The 15974-nt window shown below is 36.2% G+C and overlaps 3 protein-coding genes across 7 annotated transcripts in view; all 3 read left to right on the top strand.

Moving 5' to 3' along the window:
• Nucleotides 1-57: 57 nt before the first annotated feature.
• LOC148957942 (uncharacterized) lies at nt 58-2373 on the top strand. Its single transcript, XM_089114150.1, has 2 exons — nt 58-1163; nt 2099-2373. The coding sequence occupies exons 1-2, from the start codon at nt 782-784 to the stop codon at nt 2254-2256; spliced, it is 540 nt and encodes a 179-aa protein (XP_088970276.1). The 5' UTR covers nt 58-781; the 3' UTR covers nt 2257-2373.
• Nucleotides 2374-4826: 2453 nt separating this feature from the next.
• On the top strand, nt 4827-10634 carry LOC135688126 (uncharacterized). Of its 2 annotated transcripts, XM_065204838.2 has the most exons (5): nt 4827-4982; nt 7990-8268; nt 8842-8943; nt 9075-9304; nt 9911-10634. In XM_065204838.2, exons 2-5 carry the CDS (start codon nt 8025-8027, stop codon nt 10040-10042), a joined length of 708 nt encoding a protein of 235 aa, XP_065060910.1. In that variant the 5' UTR covers nt 4827-4982; nt 7990-8024; the 3' UTR covers nt 10043-10634. The 2 variants fall into 2 exon arrangements, with proteins under 2 accessions (XP_065060910.1, XP_088970275.1); XM_089114149.1 differs by lacking the exon at nt 4827-4982 and having other exon boundaries at nt 7970-8268.
• Nucleotides 10635-13772: 3138 nt separating this feature from the next.
• Nucleotides 13773-15974, top strand: part of LOC148957941 (DNA fragmentation factor subunit beta-like) — a 57501-nt gene continuing 55299 nt past the window's right edge. For 2 of the 4 annotated variants that reach the window (XM_089114144.1, XM_089114143.1), the window contains exon 1: nt 13779-14117. In XM_089114144.1, the coding sequence (XP_088970270.1) occupies nt 13850-14117 (268 nt within the window). In that variant the 5' untranslated portion in view covers nt 13779-13849. Of the gene's footprint in view, nt 14118-15974 lie in introns of all 4 variants that reach the window. The other 2 variants (XM_089114145.1, XM_089114142.1) reach the window with 2 other exon arrangements.

The raw sequence follows: 15974 nt of genomic DNA, 5'->3' as shown, positions 1-15974 counted from the left end.
TGAATATCCTCTCATGTGGATGAGCACAAATAAAATCTTTAAAATCATATTACTCAGTCAGAATGTTGAACACAATGGAAGAACGTTCATCGACTTACGTATTCTAACGGGATTTTTAGGGTTTGCCACATTTGCATGCATGATTTGCAAGTCTTTTCATAAACAGTTCGGATTTGCTGGATATTTTTTGTGTGGATTTTTTAAATGTTTAGCTTAATATCTCAAGAGTCTGGAAAACATTACGGTGGCACGGCCACTGACCGGACGAAGGTCCATGAGAAACAATAGAAGCTCCTATGACACATCCAAGTCACGCCCACTTTCTATTGTTTTGTGAGGAAGGTTTGCCTTCTGAGATGTTTTTGTCTGGAGGAAGGTTAACAACTTTTCTGGACTCTTAATATCTCTATTCTTAACTGAGTTAAATCTAACATGCCCTTATTGGAAATAGGTCCTGATGAAATTTCATCTTGATAGAAAGTTAGTCTCATTTGGTTGCCCTTGTTATCGAACAATAATCATCACGCGGAGAAAATTAGAAAATAAGTATACCTAGGTGTGAAACTAAAATAGTTGTTGCCAAAACAAGACATAATTTTTCCTGATCTGATGAATCATCATATCTGATAAGAAATCGTCTTTCGTAGAAAATCTGAACTAGTTTCATGCCTTTCACACGATATCTGAGTAGTTACCATATCAAGAAAAGAAGAAGAAAACAATACATTTCTCTCTTTCTCGATTAATTATCTTGCTTTCAGTTTAGCTATCTTTCGATTGAATGCATTACTGCTGTCTCTTTTTAATGCTTATTGTATCAATAGCGGTAAAAGAGATCTTAAACACTCATTTGCCCTACTTAGAGGAAAGGTTGACATACAAGGAATTTTCACATTTCTGCATAGTTGTCATGTTTATAATTGCAGTATCTGGAGCAACTTGTCCAGTCAAATTTGAAGCAATCGGCTGTTTCAAGGATAACATGAAAAGCCCTAGGCCCCTTCCAGAATTAATTTTAACCGAACGTGATCAGCATCATAAAGCATGGAATGGAAAGTTGATTGACTGGAACAATTGGAACACTTATATGATGAATGTGATTTGCAGATGTGCAATGAAAACCAAGTCAATGAAATATGCTTTCTTTGGCCTTCAAATGTATGGTGAGTTGATATGCATGCGTCGAAATAACCGTTACAATTATGCAGCCTCGTTTTGACAACTAGTCCAAGTTTCTTTCTGTTGCTCATATAAATGTTTTGACCCCAGGTAGGGTTAAGGTTACAAAAGAGTTCTGTTGTAGCGTCCGTAATGTGAGGCAGTAGCGAAACAGAGGCTCATGGAATAAGTCTAGGTTCAGATTAAGCACTGAAAATTAATTCTTGATTCATACTTTCTCATCTCAAGCGCTGGTGTTTGATGCATTCCAGTTGATTATATGAGAAAAGAAGTTTGGTATTTCTTAAGGGATTAGACCCTGAGTAGTGGCTGATCACAAGTTTAAAGCCCAAGGTTTTCTTATTTCTAACACACCAAAGCATGGATCTATCGATGAATATTAAAAGATTTTCCTTATTCAATACATTGTATTTTCAGAATTTGAGTGATAAAGGCTTATGAAATGCATTGCTGGTTTTACTCAAATTCCGAAGAATCAACAAACTGAATTCTCATAAGCAAGTTCTGGTTGCCAGGGAACCATTTTTAAGTTTCATTCTCTGTTTTAAGAAATTCAAGCAAGTGTGTATTTTATTTTGTTTGTTTTAGCTAGTATATCTGTTTAAATTGCTCAAATATCGGGTTTTGTGAGATAGACGTTCGTTTCTCCGTCTTGCACCATGAATAATGGTTTAGTAATTTTGTTTTCTTACCCATTAAATCTTTTCACGACAAAGTCACCTAAAACGATAGCGTCATAAATTCTCAACATTTCTTCAAAGATCAAGTCATTCTTTCGGAGCAATGATACAAACTGACGGTTCCATCATTACTTTGTGTCTGTTGAGAAAGAAGTGGTTAGGAAATAAAAGATACATAATTCTGTTTTGAAAGCACTGTTTCCATGATAAGTTAACTGTTCATTACTCTTGTCTCTTAGGGGAGTGCTGGAGTGGACCAGAGGCTGGGGATACGTACAACATGGATGGACCACGTGACCCTGGCAATTGTGTGAAGCAAGACTTCTTGCCATGCGCAATGAGCGACAAAAGGTGCATTGGAAAGCTAGAAACAAACTTTGTTTATCGTCTTGTTTAACATAAATTGTGAATTATTCCAAAATCTATTCGATATAATTAAGTCGCACGAATTATTCCATTGTGCTGCAATTAACTATTCTTCAACAATTGCGGAATTCGCTATTCGTTCTGACTAGTCAGGTGTTTTATCTGCCATTTTCTTTGTCGCAAGATTTCCTTGGTATCAAAATTTTTGCCTCGAAAAAATCTCAAAATTTAGTGATGGTTGTTTCGAAGAGAGGTTAATTCAACTCCTTCATGAAATCACGATAGAAGTGAGTGCCTGTGTTTTACTAGAAAAGAAACTTTTGTGCACCTAAATGGCATAAATTGAATGAAGCAAGAACTTCGCTGACTCAAAAGATAACACACTAAAACTTGAAATGTTGTTCATACATTTGAACATTTCTTCTTGGCGTACGATAATGATATGGGAAACAGCTGTCGATTGAAAATTGATAAATGCTCAAAATGCAAAGACTTGGCCTTTGTAATCAAAGTGGGTGTTGTTTTTAAAATTTCCTTTTATGGTTGCATTATGCTGACTTCTCACGATAAAATAAACTGCTGTATTTTAATTCATTGTGCATATTTGAAAGAATTTTGATTATCGACATAAGAAAAATTCTTTATCATGAAGCAACAAAAATGTGCCGATCTTCAAACCTTTGAACTTAATCTTCAAAAACTTTTTATATTTTGACTGAGTGCTAATTTTTTCAGTTATCAAGTGCAAATTCAAATATTGACAAAATGGCCATGATGTAGTTAGTACTCAATGATTTCGCTCACTATTCCTAATAAATTCAAGGGAAGTTGACTCGCTCACCAAGCTCCATCAGCAATTTATGCTTTCTTTTGTGTGTACCTTTCTTTACCCTGTGTGTCTTTAAATATTACTCTGTTTGTCATAAGAAATTTTTGTTGCTAAAAGTGGTGGCAAGTCTTTTTATGAAGATTCTCCCCGCAAGATCATACAAAGGCCGAGAATATATATCTTTTTTTAAAAAGAAGTAATGTTTACTTCAGATTCGTCTCAACATGGCATTTGCTTAGTCTGATCTGAAAGCCAGAAGTTTGTGAGCTCTTTTAACGCCAACGCAGCCAAACAACATTTTTTGAAATGCGTCCTTGTGTGCTGAGATATTCATGGCCCCCGAATCCTGCTCCCAATTAAAATTTGTGTCCACAAGATTCTCAAAAAATCAAATTTTCGGACCCTACCACTATCTTTTCTACCCTGGGTACCAGAATCACTATATAAAATAGTGAGTCTGGTACCCAGGGTATATCTTTTCTTGCTGCCATAATGAAAGAAAAGAAACTGTGACTGAACATGCAAACATTTGGAAACGCCTTTAATTATTAAAACGTTCCTTAATCGACGTGACCAAAGCAAACCCACGAAGGTGTAATTGGCTTGAAAAACAACTGTCTTTTTCAAAACATTAATATTTTCATATGTTCGCATTGATAAAAGTTCTACTTCACCTATTGCTTCGTTTCTTTTGAAAAAGGTCAATTTCACAGGGAATTTCTCAAAGCGAAAAGTACCTTTGATGAACAGTCCTTACTAACAGTAACGGTAGTAACAGTAACGAAATAACAATATAGAAATAGAAGGTGATTTGCAGGTTCGTTACAATGAAGTTGATCGATAAATAGCACATGTCATGACTATCTATCAGCATTCTATAATCGTTACTTTTTGCATCCATCTTGATTTATTTTGTTTTATATCCCGTACTTTTTAGGCCATGCTCCCTTTACACCCCTGCCTTTTATACTGGTGAATGCAAACTTGCATCATTTCGCTTCGCATAGTATTTCTAATAGATTTTCTAATAGATTTCGTTTAGAAGCAGTTTTACCCAACTTACAGTGTGGCATTCTCTTCTCATTGTAGATATGGTGGTCAGGCCCCTCCCTGAAGCTTAGGGCATAACTTGCCTTTGATTTGTGTGTCAGAATTAAATTGCCCCGCCCATTGGCAGCAAATCATCACGTTCTGTTTTCAAACGTGAGAGAACCCTATCAGTGAGGACTGTTCATCATAGTTCCAAATACTAGCAAATATTTATATGATAGTCTTCTGGGAGCTTTCATAACCCGCAGAGTAGTGTATTTCGCAGTTTTAGTTTTGTTTCTGTTTAAGACGAAAACAACTATGCTGTTGTCATGACACTTCCATGGTACCGACTGCGTATGAAGAAGTCCTGTGACGAAGTTATGTTCGTTAATTAATGGCTACACGGTTATTCCTTATAGGCCTGTTTGCATTTGACTTCTACCCTTAGTAGCTTAGTTAGGGTGGATTACCCAGGGACCCTAAAATTAAATGTTATTCTGTTAAAAACTCGTTTAGCATTGGAAAATGCTCCATCCCAGAAACCTTTGATTTCATCAAAATTAGTTTCCTAGAAGCCTGTCAGGCACAAAATGTAATTTTATCAATGAACTCAAACTCAATAAACTTGTGAAAAATCTAAATTTCCAGAATAGCTTGTTTGTACGATAAAATATTCACGTGTTATTAAGGGACCACAAATTTGGTGAAACGGAAGAAAAAATGTCGTTTCATTCATGTTTAGGGTGACGTCATGTATATGGCAACCGTAGGTGTGTAGCCGTAGGTTGGGAATTCCTTTTGTATTGTGAGTTGGCGTTAAACGGTTGATAGGGAAGGGCAGGTCTAGAAGCAGTCATTTCTGCAATTGGAGAAGGTGGAGAGGCACTCCTGACAAGGTAATTTAAATGCTATGTACTTATCTGTTATTTCGCCTCCATTATATTTATTGAGACTATTGCATTTGCAATTTCGTTACAATTATTGCAACATGCCTAGGTAGGCCCAAAAGCACGATGAACGGGAAACGATTTAACCTTCCAACACTATCGTAGTTAACGTAAGCAAAATTACGTTTTCACTGCTAAAGCTGTTTTGCAAATTCTTTTTATTGATATGTGGAATATGCTTGCTGAAAAATCTTGATTTTTTGGAACGTGAACGTGGAACGTTTATGCCAACGTCTATGTTTTGATTTAGTCGTAGCCCCATGTTGCGTTCAAGCTGTGAGCAGTGTTGAGTTTCCCATGTGCAATGCACAGGTAGATCAAAATGTTGTCTACAATCCGTAAAAATTGCAGACACGAGCGAGGATGATTTGAGCTGCGTTTTGTGGCCTTGCATTACTGTGATTTCGTGAAACTTTCCAACACATACTTAACGTATTTAAACTTACTTTTAATTGTTGAAGTTTTAGGGTAATTGCTGGCAGTTGATGCTTTCTGGTTTGAGATATTGAGTCAGAACTTAGTCAGAATGAGGCTTCTTTGCCCAGACGCAAGGAAAACGTCCCCTTTTCATGAGATACAAATTTAAATGAAAATTATATGGAAGATCCATTCGCACAGTGCCCCATAAAGCCTGAAATTCACCTTTGATGAATAATTGAAAAGTAGCATGGTTGCCAAGCAATAAAGTTGACTGATATTGTTTGAGTTGTGTGGGAAGGTTAGCTATTCTTTAAATAAACCCAGAACCTTAAAGCATTGAATGGCTTTTCAAGTACCACCCTGCGTTGTAAAGGGGCAGACAGTCAAGGAGTACCTTTGATAACTAATTCATACCATTATTGCAACAAAGAATAATTTTATTCATCTATTACTTGTTATGAGTTCCACAATCCTAGAGAGACAATGTTGAGACTTTGCAACCATTCTGCTTTGCCTAGTTCAGTAATGCACTTCTTCTACATAAATACAACTCTACTTCTTCTACATAAATTCAGTAATGCACTACTTAATGAGACAGATTATGATATATCTTACCCATTATGGAACCCACCATGCTTTTATGCATTTGGTGCTGTGTAAAAGCAAAGCTAAAGAATATTATTGGTGTTTGGTAGATCTCTAAGTTTGTGATTTGGCTGTGCCCCTGGTGGTCTTAAATGTTTCACATAAGAATTTGACTATGGAATAAATTTATTGATGCTTTGAAATACCTTTTTATTGACAGGTATTGATAGAATATTTTAGATCTATAATGACCTTCTTAGTTTTTTTTCTGTGACTAGGTTTCTAGGTGACTAGGTTTGTTGTTAAAAATGGCTGGAATCAAGTACGCTTAGAAATTTTGCTCCAGCTCCTAGCAACAATCATAAAGACCATTTCTGCTTTATTTTGGCTGAATCAACAGAATTTCACATTTAGCAGAAACTTCTTTTGCATCTAAAATTGAATCAAGATTGTAGAGTCATCTTAAGTTGGTTGATCTGTTAGTTCAATTGCAAACTATGTTATCATCATCATGACATATTTTTAGAATAATTGGTTTTCACAAGAAGGCAGGGGCGGCGGGCAGTGTTATTACCGTTATTACTGTAATAACACTTTTTCCAAAGTCTTTATCAGTTTGATGCATTCGGCAAAGGCTAGACACAACCAATGACGAAGAAATAATATGGTATCTGTCCTCTATTCATCTGGAGGGGATGATAATTACCTGATAATCTTTAACCACAGGAAGCCTATTATGTTTTTCAATGGTATTTCAAATGGTTCAAAGCTAGTTCGAGGCTCCCGGTCTCATTATTACTTTCGCATTTCTAATAACGGAAACAGCAAAGTCTTTGTCACGGGACTCACCGATGACGTAAAAATCAATTGTTCTTGGTCCTTGAAATAAAGGAGCCTAGCAGCCCCGTTATTACTTCTGGGATTCTAATACGTGGCCATTTACCTTTTGCCAGTGCTGTTATATGATTTTACTTGTAAGTTAGATGTTTCAAAATGAATCGTGTTGTGGAAGATCAAGTGAATGACCATAGTCTGGATGTTCAAAGTGTATCTCTAATTATTTTGAAACGGGTGGAGTTAACTCACTAGCAACGTCTCGAACTGAAAGACCGTGCCAGATATATCTCGTCATGTATTTTTCTATCATAAATTTTTAGCCTGCATCCTTTCAAATTTTATTTGTACATTTGTAAACTGTAGCTATTCAAAATGTTGCAAGTTGCTTATGTAAAGGCATTTGAAATGAATGATGAACTGAACTGAACCTTGAATGTGTTCAGATTGCTTTCACGCAGCGGTTTCCGTTATTACAATCGCGATTCTGATAACGGGCCCACATGGTGGCTAAGAGGAAGGGGCCGCCAAATATTTTTCACGACTCACCACCGCTCGCAAGCCCTTCGAACAAAAGTTACAGCCGTCCAGTTTGTTTAAAAAGACCAACAGGAAATCAGGATCTCCATAGATTTCTTTTAAATATGCTAGCAAGGAAGTATCTGCATTTATCTTCTAGGAGATACAACACTAAAACTACCAATTAACTTAGAAACTTTTAGCATTCGCTCGGATTCTTAGTTGCTTACAAAAATGTGTATATCGACTGATAATTTGCTTTTGATCCGACCAATTCATGTCTTTTTAGTGACTTTTTGTTTGTTGTTTAGAGTCAATTGAAGACATGCATATTTCCCCAATGTATGGCTGGGCCAAATTTGGAGGGGGGGGGGGGGTGGTTGCAAAACCCCTATACCCCTCCAGCTGAGGAGGTTCAAAATTCCTTCATAAAGAAATTGTTAATTTTCCTTTTTCGTGCATCTTCCATACGTTTGAAAAAGTAATACCAAAAAAAATTTACTCCCAGCCGCCCCTGCAAGAAGGGATATCTACTTTTTGGTGTAATCAATTTATATCATGGCCAAGGCAACTATTTCTGATCCTTGTTTTTTTCTAGATTTCAACAATATCACAAAAAATTAGGATTTCAAGATGCCAAAGCCAAACACAGATGTCAGCTCCATGTCACCAAATGCAATGCAAGTAAGCGAACATAGGGAATTCAAGGATGACATAAAAGTTCATAAACTAGATCACATGGCAGAATTTACAAGGAGTCTTACTGCTGATGCAAAAGCAGCTGTTGCTCTTGGATCTTGTTTGGATATGAGTGCTGCAAAGAAGTTCGTAGAGATTATAGAAAGATGTGATGGAACTCTGATAACTTCTGGCATTGGTAAGTAACAAAGGAAAGCAAGCGTCAACAGCTGAAATGAATTAATAAATTTGGAGAGAACAATCTAAAGCCACACCTTTTTGTTGTTATACTGATTAAACCTTTGTTGTTATACTTGAAAAAACTAACAATAGGTTTCCACACATTATTGGTTTGCTTTTACAAGACTTTGTTAACAATTTGAGATAATTTGAGTTCTGAGCAAAGTGGTTTGACTTACTATTCTTCCTCATATATCTTTACAGTAAATGCAAAGTCCATAAGACTTGGAAAGTTTTTTGCTACAGATCTCTGAATTGCTTTATTGTTTTGTTTTTTTATATTGTTATGATAGTGTCTCTTAATAGTCCCCCTACACTTCTTAGTTTATCTAATCTTGATGGTTAAAACTAAATAAGGTTAGCATAAATAATAGAAATAAAAAGTGGAACAATGCTTGAAGGAAAAATTTAAACACTCATTTTATTGCAAACATTTAGATATAAATATAAATTAGATATAAATTTAGATATAAGTTTTTTAAGCATATGAAAGATGGGTTATATATAATATTGTCAATCATTTTTCATGTAGGAAAATCTGGAATAGTTGCAGAAAGAATGGCTGCATCACTGTCCTCAACTGGAACACCTGCCCATTATGTGCATGGTGCTGAATGGACCCATGGAGATCTTGGTAATTTATCCCTTTGCTTTTAGTCCTATTTGTACAAGTCTAGCAAGTTTTGGTGCAAGGCAAGTACCAAGCCATCATTTCTTTCTCATCTACTATAGCATAACACTAATTATTACTGTTTTTGTTTTTAGGGAAAGCACGCAGAGGAGATGTCTGTGTGTTCTTTTCGCACAGCGGTAACACAAAAGAGTGTGTGTTTGCTTCACAAGTTTTGAGAGAAAGAGGTGTCCATATTTTAGCAATCGTTGGCAAGCCAGATTGCAACATGGCAAAAGTTAGTGATGCTATCCTTACATACCAAGTAGACCACCCTCTAGAAGAACCAATTGGTGGAGTACCAACAACAAGTGTCATGCTACAGGTATGGGTTTACTTATGTGATTTATTATACAATAATATTTAAGAACTCAGAGTTTGATAATGACAAATCACTTTTAGTATTTACATCAAATTTATTCCTGTCTGTGCAATTCCTTTTAGTTTCTACTATACTTTAGTCTCAATTTTATCAAAGGATTCTTTTTGTTGTGTCTTGTATAACTTGGCATGGTTTGAACCATCTTTCTCTGACATTTGTTGTGCATTGCTATGCCTTGATTTGTCAGTATCTTTCTTCCTTATGCTGACCTCTAAATAGGTAGCTTTCACTCTGATATTACAAGAAAGAGCTGTGTCAGTCAGTGTCAAAACATTGCTAGATAAAGTTCCACATGCCAGTGCAAAGTGTTTACTTTATCTACATTTTAACGAATGATCTTCCAAATATATTGGATCTTTTCATCTTCCTAATCAGCCTACTGTTTATAATATTTCATGCCTGAAAGTGCTGGATTCAAGGTCCTTTTAAATATGTTGGTTTTGTAATCAGCCTCAAAGATGTTGAATTCCAAAGTGTTAAGGTAATTATAGCAAGAATTTTGCTTTTTAATTTTTGCAAGTCAAATTATTCTCCTTGATATTTTTTTAGGAAATGGTTGTAAATGCCGTTGTAGCTGAAATGATAAAAAGGAGGAAGTACACAAAAGTTGAATTCGCTCGCAATCATCCTGGAGGGTCTTTGGGAAAACTTTTATGTGACAAAGAAGGGAAACCAATGTAATAAGTAGTCAAATTAGCTATTTGTTTGAGATTTAACCAAAGCTTATTTAACTGCTAATCCAAATCAAAGTGTTTTGTTTCTTTAGCATGCAAGTGGTCACATATATATGAATAGATTCACCATATTATCTTTTTACGCAGTTACAATATTCCAATGACTAAATTGTATTTGTTACCATTTCTATTTATAAGCACAACAAAAGGTGCCTGTCAATACTGTTTTTAGGGTCTTTAGTGTTTATGAGGGAAAAGCCTTTCATCAAATCAAACTTAGGTTACGTGTGTTAACTATTGTGCTTAGAAAATTAGGCATCAGGACTGTATTCCTGATCAACCTATGCCTTTTATCTAAGCTAGGGTTCAGGGTAACAATGAGAGATGAAAAGTATTTTATTAAGTGCAACCAGTATTTGATGCTTTAGGCTTTACTTACCAAATGTTGGTACATGTACCTGGTCTAATTCTTATAAATGTAAGAGGTTTGAAAATTGTATGCATAATGTATGCTAGTTAATTTGTTTATGACTTATGTCTTGTTGACTGTTCAAGAGATCAAATAGAAATTTTAATTGGTAATAAATTAGATATTTGAATTTTTGTTTATCTCTAAATTTTCACGAGGATTCTGCTTAGATCACCAACAAGCCTGTTTCTACCAAACATGCTGCTTATACCTATCAAACTGTGCCTATTTGCTGATCAAGTGTTGAAATATATCATACATTTTTTGCACAAAATATGCTAACTAGACAATACTTTTACTGGTTTTCTATTGTAGAATGACTTTACTTCTTCAATTTTTTGTGCAGACCTGCTTAGATAGGTTATAAAGCCATAAAGCCAGTGATGGAGAGAGTGACTAAGTTTAATGTTTAAGTGGCTCTTCTATTCTCCCACACAACAATATCACTTTTTCAAAGTAAATTTCTCAAGCCATGTCAAATTTTACGGGCACAAGCACACAATCTTGTCAACTTTGAACTATGGTTTATAATTGAAGTATTAGCAATATGCATTTATGACAATAAAAGGCTCAAAAACATGACCACACAAATAATCCAGAATGCCATTGTGCACCCCCAGTAATGAATGTTTAATGTCAACTTGCTTCTAGAGTTCCAAACTAATTTCCATCATATTGTCAACATCTTAATAACTTGAAATGTTAAACTTTTTATCGAAAATGAATTTGCTGTTCTGAATCCGAAACTGGGATGAAATTTTGAATAGTTTCAGGATGAGTTTTAGACTGCAACCTGGCAGGTATGTTCTGGACTAAAGCCATCAAGAGTAATCTGTAGTTGTTTTAAGCTACACTTTTTGTTCAATGGTGCACGTTAGTAACATCACAATAACAAAGGGGGGGGGGGTGTCTTGAGGAAGATGAGATATTAGCAACCCTTCGTCATTAGCGTGGGGACTCAGCTCCCCTAGCACTATACCCCTGGTTTTTTGTCAATAAAAGGGTGTAGCATCTGCAAACGACCCAGGAATATTTTTTCAGCGATGGCACTAATTTTGTGCATTTTATGGCTCTTCTTTTGGTGCTTTCGAGCGAACGAATGCCTTTCACGAGGCTTGGGCTCCAGATTGGCACCGGCAGATTCTAAACATGATACAACTAAAGCTAAGTACAATGTTTTGAAGACGCCATTTGATTTTGTTACACAATTGGCAATTTGTTTTTGAAATTTGACATTAGTATCAACAATAACTTTGATTTCGATTTGGCGTTTGCTTTTTTGGTCTATAATGTAATACGTATTTAGGTCTTCCCTCTCTTAATTCTCTATTGTTACGTGGAGCTCAGAACACTTTTGTGCATTTAAAGGTAACTGCCACTGGCTGGACCAGTTTTCGATTCGATTAAAGTCATCCTGAATTGATTGGCTGCTGCCCGAGTTTTTTCGGTAAAATTTCAAGTCGCCGGCAAATATTTTCGCGGAATTGTTTTCAATGCAATCTGGCAAGTCATTAATAGAACTAAGAAAAAGAAAGGGCCCAGGGACGCTACCTTGCGGGACTCCACTTAAAACGTTTGTTTAAAGAGATTTGAATATAGAAATGACTATAATAAAATAACGTACAGAGGTAACGTACAAACATGTAAAAACCAGCACAATCGTGGAAGAAACGGTTAAGTGGCAACATACGCTCATTCTCAAACTCAGTACATCTGTTAATTGCAATTTACACACTACGAGTATTCGTTCCTCGATCTGCAAACGTTTTAGCTTAGGGACCCTCCCCGTGCCCCCTTTCACTACCCTTTATTAATTAGTGGATATCGGTTTAGAAATACGAATGGCATCACACCGGTCGACACACCTTCCTCCTCTTCACTGCGTGACTTTACATTTCTGCCTGAAATTCATTTTTCTGGTCGTGGATCATATTGGAGGTTGAAACAGACAATAGACAATGGAGAAATGGAAATGAAGAAGGGATTTACTTTGAACATGGAGAATATAAGTTGATATTGAAAGAAAATGGAAAATTGAGAAATCAGAAGACCATCACTAGGGTATCACTATCAGTACTTGGGAAAATTGAAATGGTAGAATGGAACAATAGAGAAATGTTAAAGGGATAATGAAATAATGAAAAAATGGAAGATAGTAAGAAGTGGGAAGGATGAAAAGACGGGTAAGCGCAATAACTTGCGGCTTAGAACGCTGAGCTGGAGTGACTGGAAAAAGGAAGGATACAGAATATGACGTCAGGTTGGAAAAGGAAAAGGATCAAAGAAAAGAGGATAGTAGACAAGAGACTGATGCTGGACCGAAATATTATGAAAATAGTCGATAGTGCAAAGAACTTGAATATTGGCAAGAAGATGGGAAACAAAACGAAACCGCCTTGATTAAAACGAGTCGCAAAAGGGTAGAAGACAGGGGCAGTGAGATGCAGATTCCCCCCTCTTCTTCGCCAATCAGGAAAAATTCATCGAATTTCCGACCAATTTGGCCAATTTTATCTCAACGAAGTTATAATATTCAGGGAAAACACATACTAAGCCCCCCCTAAACGTTTATCACCGCTTCACCAATAAGACACCAAAGACGACAGAAACAAATCATTATAAAGATGGTAATAAAAAGGGCGAGCAAGACAATAAACAACTTAGAGATGATGGATATTATGGGAAGTAACGTTGGTAAATACCGAAGACGACGGAACTAGAGGCTCCAATATAAGACCGTCTAATCTAATTCTGTGGTCTAATGACCCGTTTGTTTTCCCGTGTTCCCTAAAAGATGCCCTTGAATGTTCCCTGCAAAAATCTCGAGATCTTGTCAAAAGATTCTATTGATCCCTGTGAAAAAGTGTTTCGAGACAACAAGTTCGCTCGTTCCCTCTGGAAAATAATTTTTTGTTTTATAAGGGAGTTATGGATGATAAAAGAAAAGAAAGAGAGAAAGAAAGAAAGAAAGAAAGAAAGAAAGAAAGAAAGAAAAAAAGAAAGAAAGAAAGAAAAACAGGAGTGGTGGCAAGGGAGGGTTTAAGCTTCCCCAACATATTATTTAGCCCCCTCGTCCTCAGACAATCTATTTCGTCACTTGATGGGCTTCATCCAGAAAATTTCCGTGGCCGGTTTATGATTTTTTATTTGGACTTCGGCATCTTTACAGCGTACCGGCGATTAGACGATTACAAGAAAATGAATGCAAAAAAAATTCTTTTTCGTGTCTTTTTCGCTGCATACTATAGTCTTGTACAGTCTTACGAAGTGACGATCGTATTCAAAACCAAATTAGCCACCTTATAATAAGCGACACACCTTTATAACTTTCACTTTTGCTAGGGAATGGATTTTCTTCGACGGTTTTTCAATATGAGGAAACAAAAACCGTTTAAAATTCAAGATGCTGGAACGAAAATGGGTCGAATTGGTATGACAGCTTCAAGTTTAAAAGAGCTTCGTGAAAAAGTTGCAAAGAAATTTGAAATCGATGCTGATTTTAGGCTCGTCTTAGAAGCGGACGGCACTGAGATTGAGGACGAAAGTTATTTTAGCACATTGCCAGAACAAACCGTGCTTGTTGTCTTAAGGCCTGGTCAGTTTTGGGATGGTTGTAAGTGCTGTTTTAATTTTCAATGTTTAATAATGTTGAAATTACGGTGGCCCATAACTGCCACGCACTCAAATTAAACTGATTCGCATACAAACAAAACAGCTTCGCGTTGAAACAAACTGATTCACGCTGACAGGAAAACTATTCACACATAATTCAAGCGAGTCGCGCAGAAAGATATCCCATTCGCACAAAATTAAAGCGAGTCGCACAAAAAGAAGTCTTATTCACACAAAATTAAAGCGAGTCGCAGAAAAGAAAACTGATTCGCACAAATTTCAAGCGAGTCGCACATAAAGAAGCTCGTTTGTAATAGTTTACTTTTTGTGTTTCGTTGTGTGTTTCGTTCCGTAAAACCTTTAGGGAAATTGGACAGATAGCACTTTTTTACCTAAGGAGGCACTGATTTGAATTCTTGAAAATAAATCTTATCAGTTTCATGAAATGAAAAGAATAATTCCCTCTAAAACCGAATCAGTTTCTCACGAAGTTATTTGTACCTAAAACTTAATATTTGTGTGTACACTAGAAGTATAAACTCATGTTATAGTGTACATTTATACATTTGAATTTTTGCTCTTGCCTACCCGAGATCTCGTAGTAAACTGTCTTGTCGTACACTGCAGTTCGGGTAACTAGCTGAGTTTGGACTTCTAGCCTGTCTGCATGTTTCTGTGATCGAATTGAACAATAGTCCTAATAGTCCAAAAATACGCATATATTATTCTATTCCACTGATGAGAAAGTGGGTCTTGTCTCTGGAATTCCCGCAGTTTGGGCAAAACATCATCGCTGAACAGAAATTCATTCAATTCAATAAAAAACCTACCCTTTTCCAACGTGTGACTCATTCTTCTTTAAGTGTGACCTCTTTTCTAATTGTGCGACTCATTCTGCTTTATGTGCGATTTGCAGTATTTTATGCGACTGAAACTAAAAATGTGTGACAAGTTTCATTTTTCTGCGAGTCTTTTTTCTTTTTGTGCCATTTGCTTGAATTATGTGTGAGTAGTTTTTCTGTCAGCGGGAATCACTTTGTTTCAATGCGAACCTGTTTCATTTTTATGTGAATCAGTTTATTTCAGTGAGTGGCAGTTATGGGCCACTGTATGAAATAGCTTGATTTTAATTGTCTTTTTAAGTAGCTTGATTTTAATTATTTCATAGTGGTTTTAGGGCTTAGGCTAAAGACACCAAGGGATCCATAGGGGTCACGGCACCAGACCGCGCCCTTACACTAGGCAGAAGGGGCCTAGCACCTAAGAAAGACAGATGTTGTAAAGAAGAAGGTCCCTGCAGATGTTATGTTTTTGGCCTTGGGTTCTCACTGTCTCTTTGGAGAAAGCAAACATTTTGTAACATATTGTTTAAAAGCTTTCCTGTCTGGCATTCCTAAGAGCATAAAAAATCAGGATGAGGGTCCGAAAAAACACAACGAAAAATATATACCCAGTTGTGGATCGAGATAGGTCAATTGAGATAAGTAACTATAGATCAAAAATTGAATTTTGACATTCACATATCCAAACTTTATAAAAAGGCAGTAACCCAGCTAAGTGTGCCTAAAAGACTTAAATCTTTCATTGGCTTTGAGCCAGGGTAGAATCCATGTAAAGCCAATACTGGATATACGGCAATAAACAATGGAAAGACAAAGGGAAATCGTTAATCCATGCTGGATATATCGGGCATAAGCTACATGGACTCCACATTGGGCTTTGAGGAGAAAAAAGTTTTGGTCCAAATATTTGTCTTCTCTAATCTCTAATCTCTGTATTGAAATTTTTAAAACTGCGAAAAGTTTAAATCCTAAATTAATACAAAATTTTTTAGAACTAAGAACCTATCCTCTTGTCG

Source organism: Rhopilema esculentum, chromosome 19, assembly GCF_057945365.1.
Source record: "Rhopilema esculentum isolate cy_ngs chromosome 19, ASM5794536v1, whole genome shotgun sequence".
Classification (NCBI taxonomy): domain Eukaryota; kingdom Metazoa; phylum Cnidaria; class Scyphozoa; order Rhizostomeae; family Rhizostomatidae; genus Rhopilema; species Rhopilema esculentum.
The sequence above is the reverse complement of the archived record's forward strand: the minus strand, read 5'-3'. Positions and strand labels throughout refer to the sequence as shown.

Excerpts from the sequence above, each read along its gene's own strand:
- LOC148957942 (XM_089114150.1), top strand. The coding sequence starts at position 782 with ATGCATTACTGCTGTCTCTTTTTAATGCTTATTGTATCAATAGCGGTA. Across the intron at positions 1,164-2,098 it reads CTTTGGCCTTCAAATGTATG|GGGAGTGCTGGAGTGGACCA; the intron begins GTGAGTTGATAT and ends CTTGTCTCTTAG.
- LOC135688126 (XM_065204838.2), top strand. The coding sequence starts at position 8,025 with ATGCCAAAGCCAAACACAGATGTCAGCTCCATGTCACCAAATGCAATG. Across the intron at positions 8,944-9,074 it reads ATGGACCCATGGAGATCTTG|GGAAAGCACGCAGAGGAGAT; the intron begins GTAATTTATCCC and ends TTTTGTTTTTAG. Across the intron at positions 9,305-9,910 it reads CAACAAGTGTCATGCTACAG|GAAATGGTTGTAAATGCCGT; the intron begins GTATGGGTTTAC and ends ATATTTTTTTAG.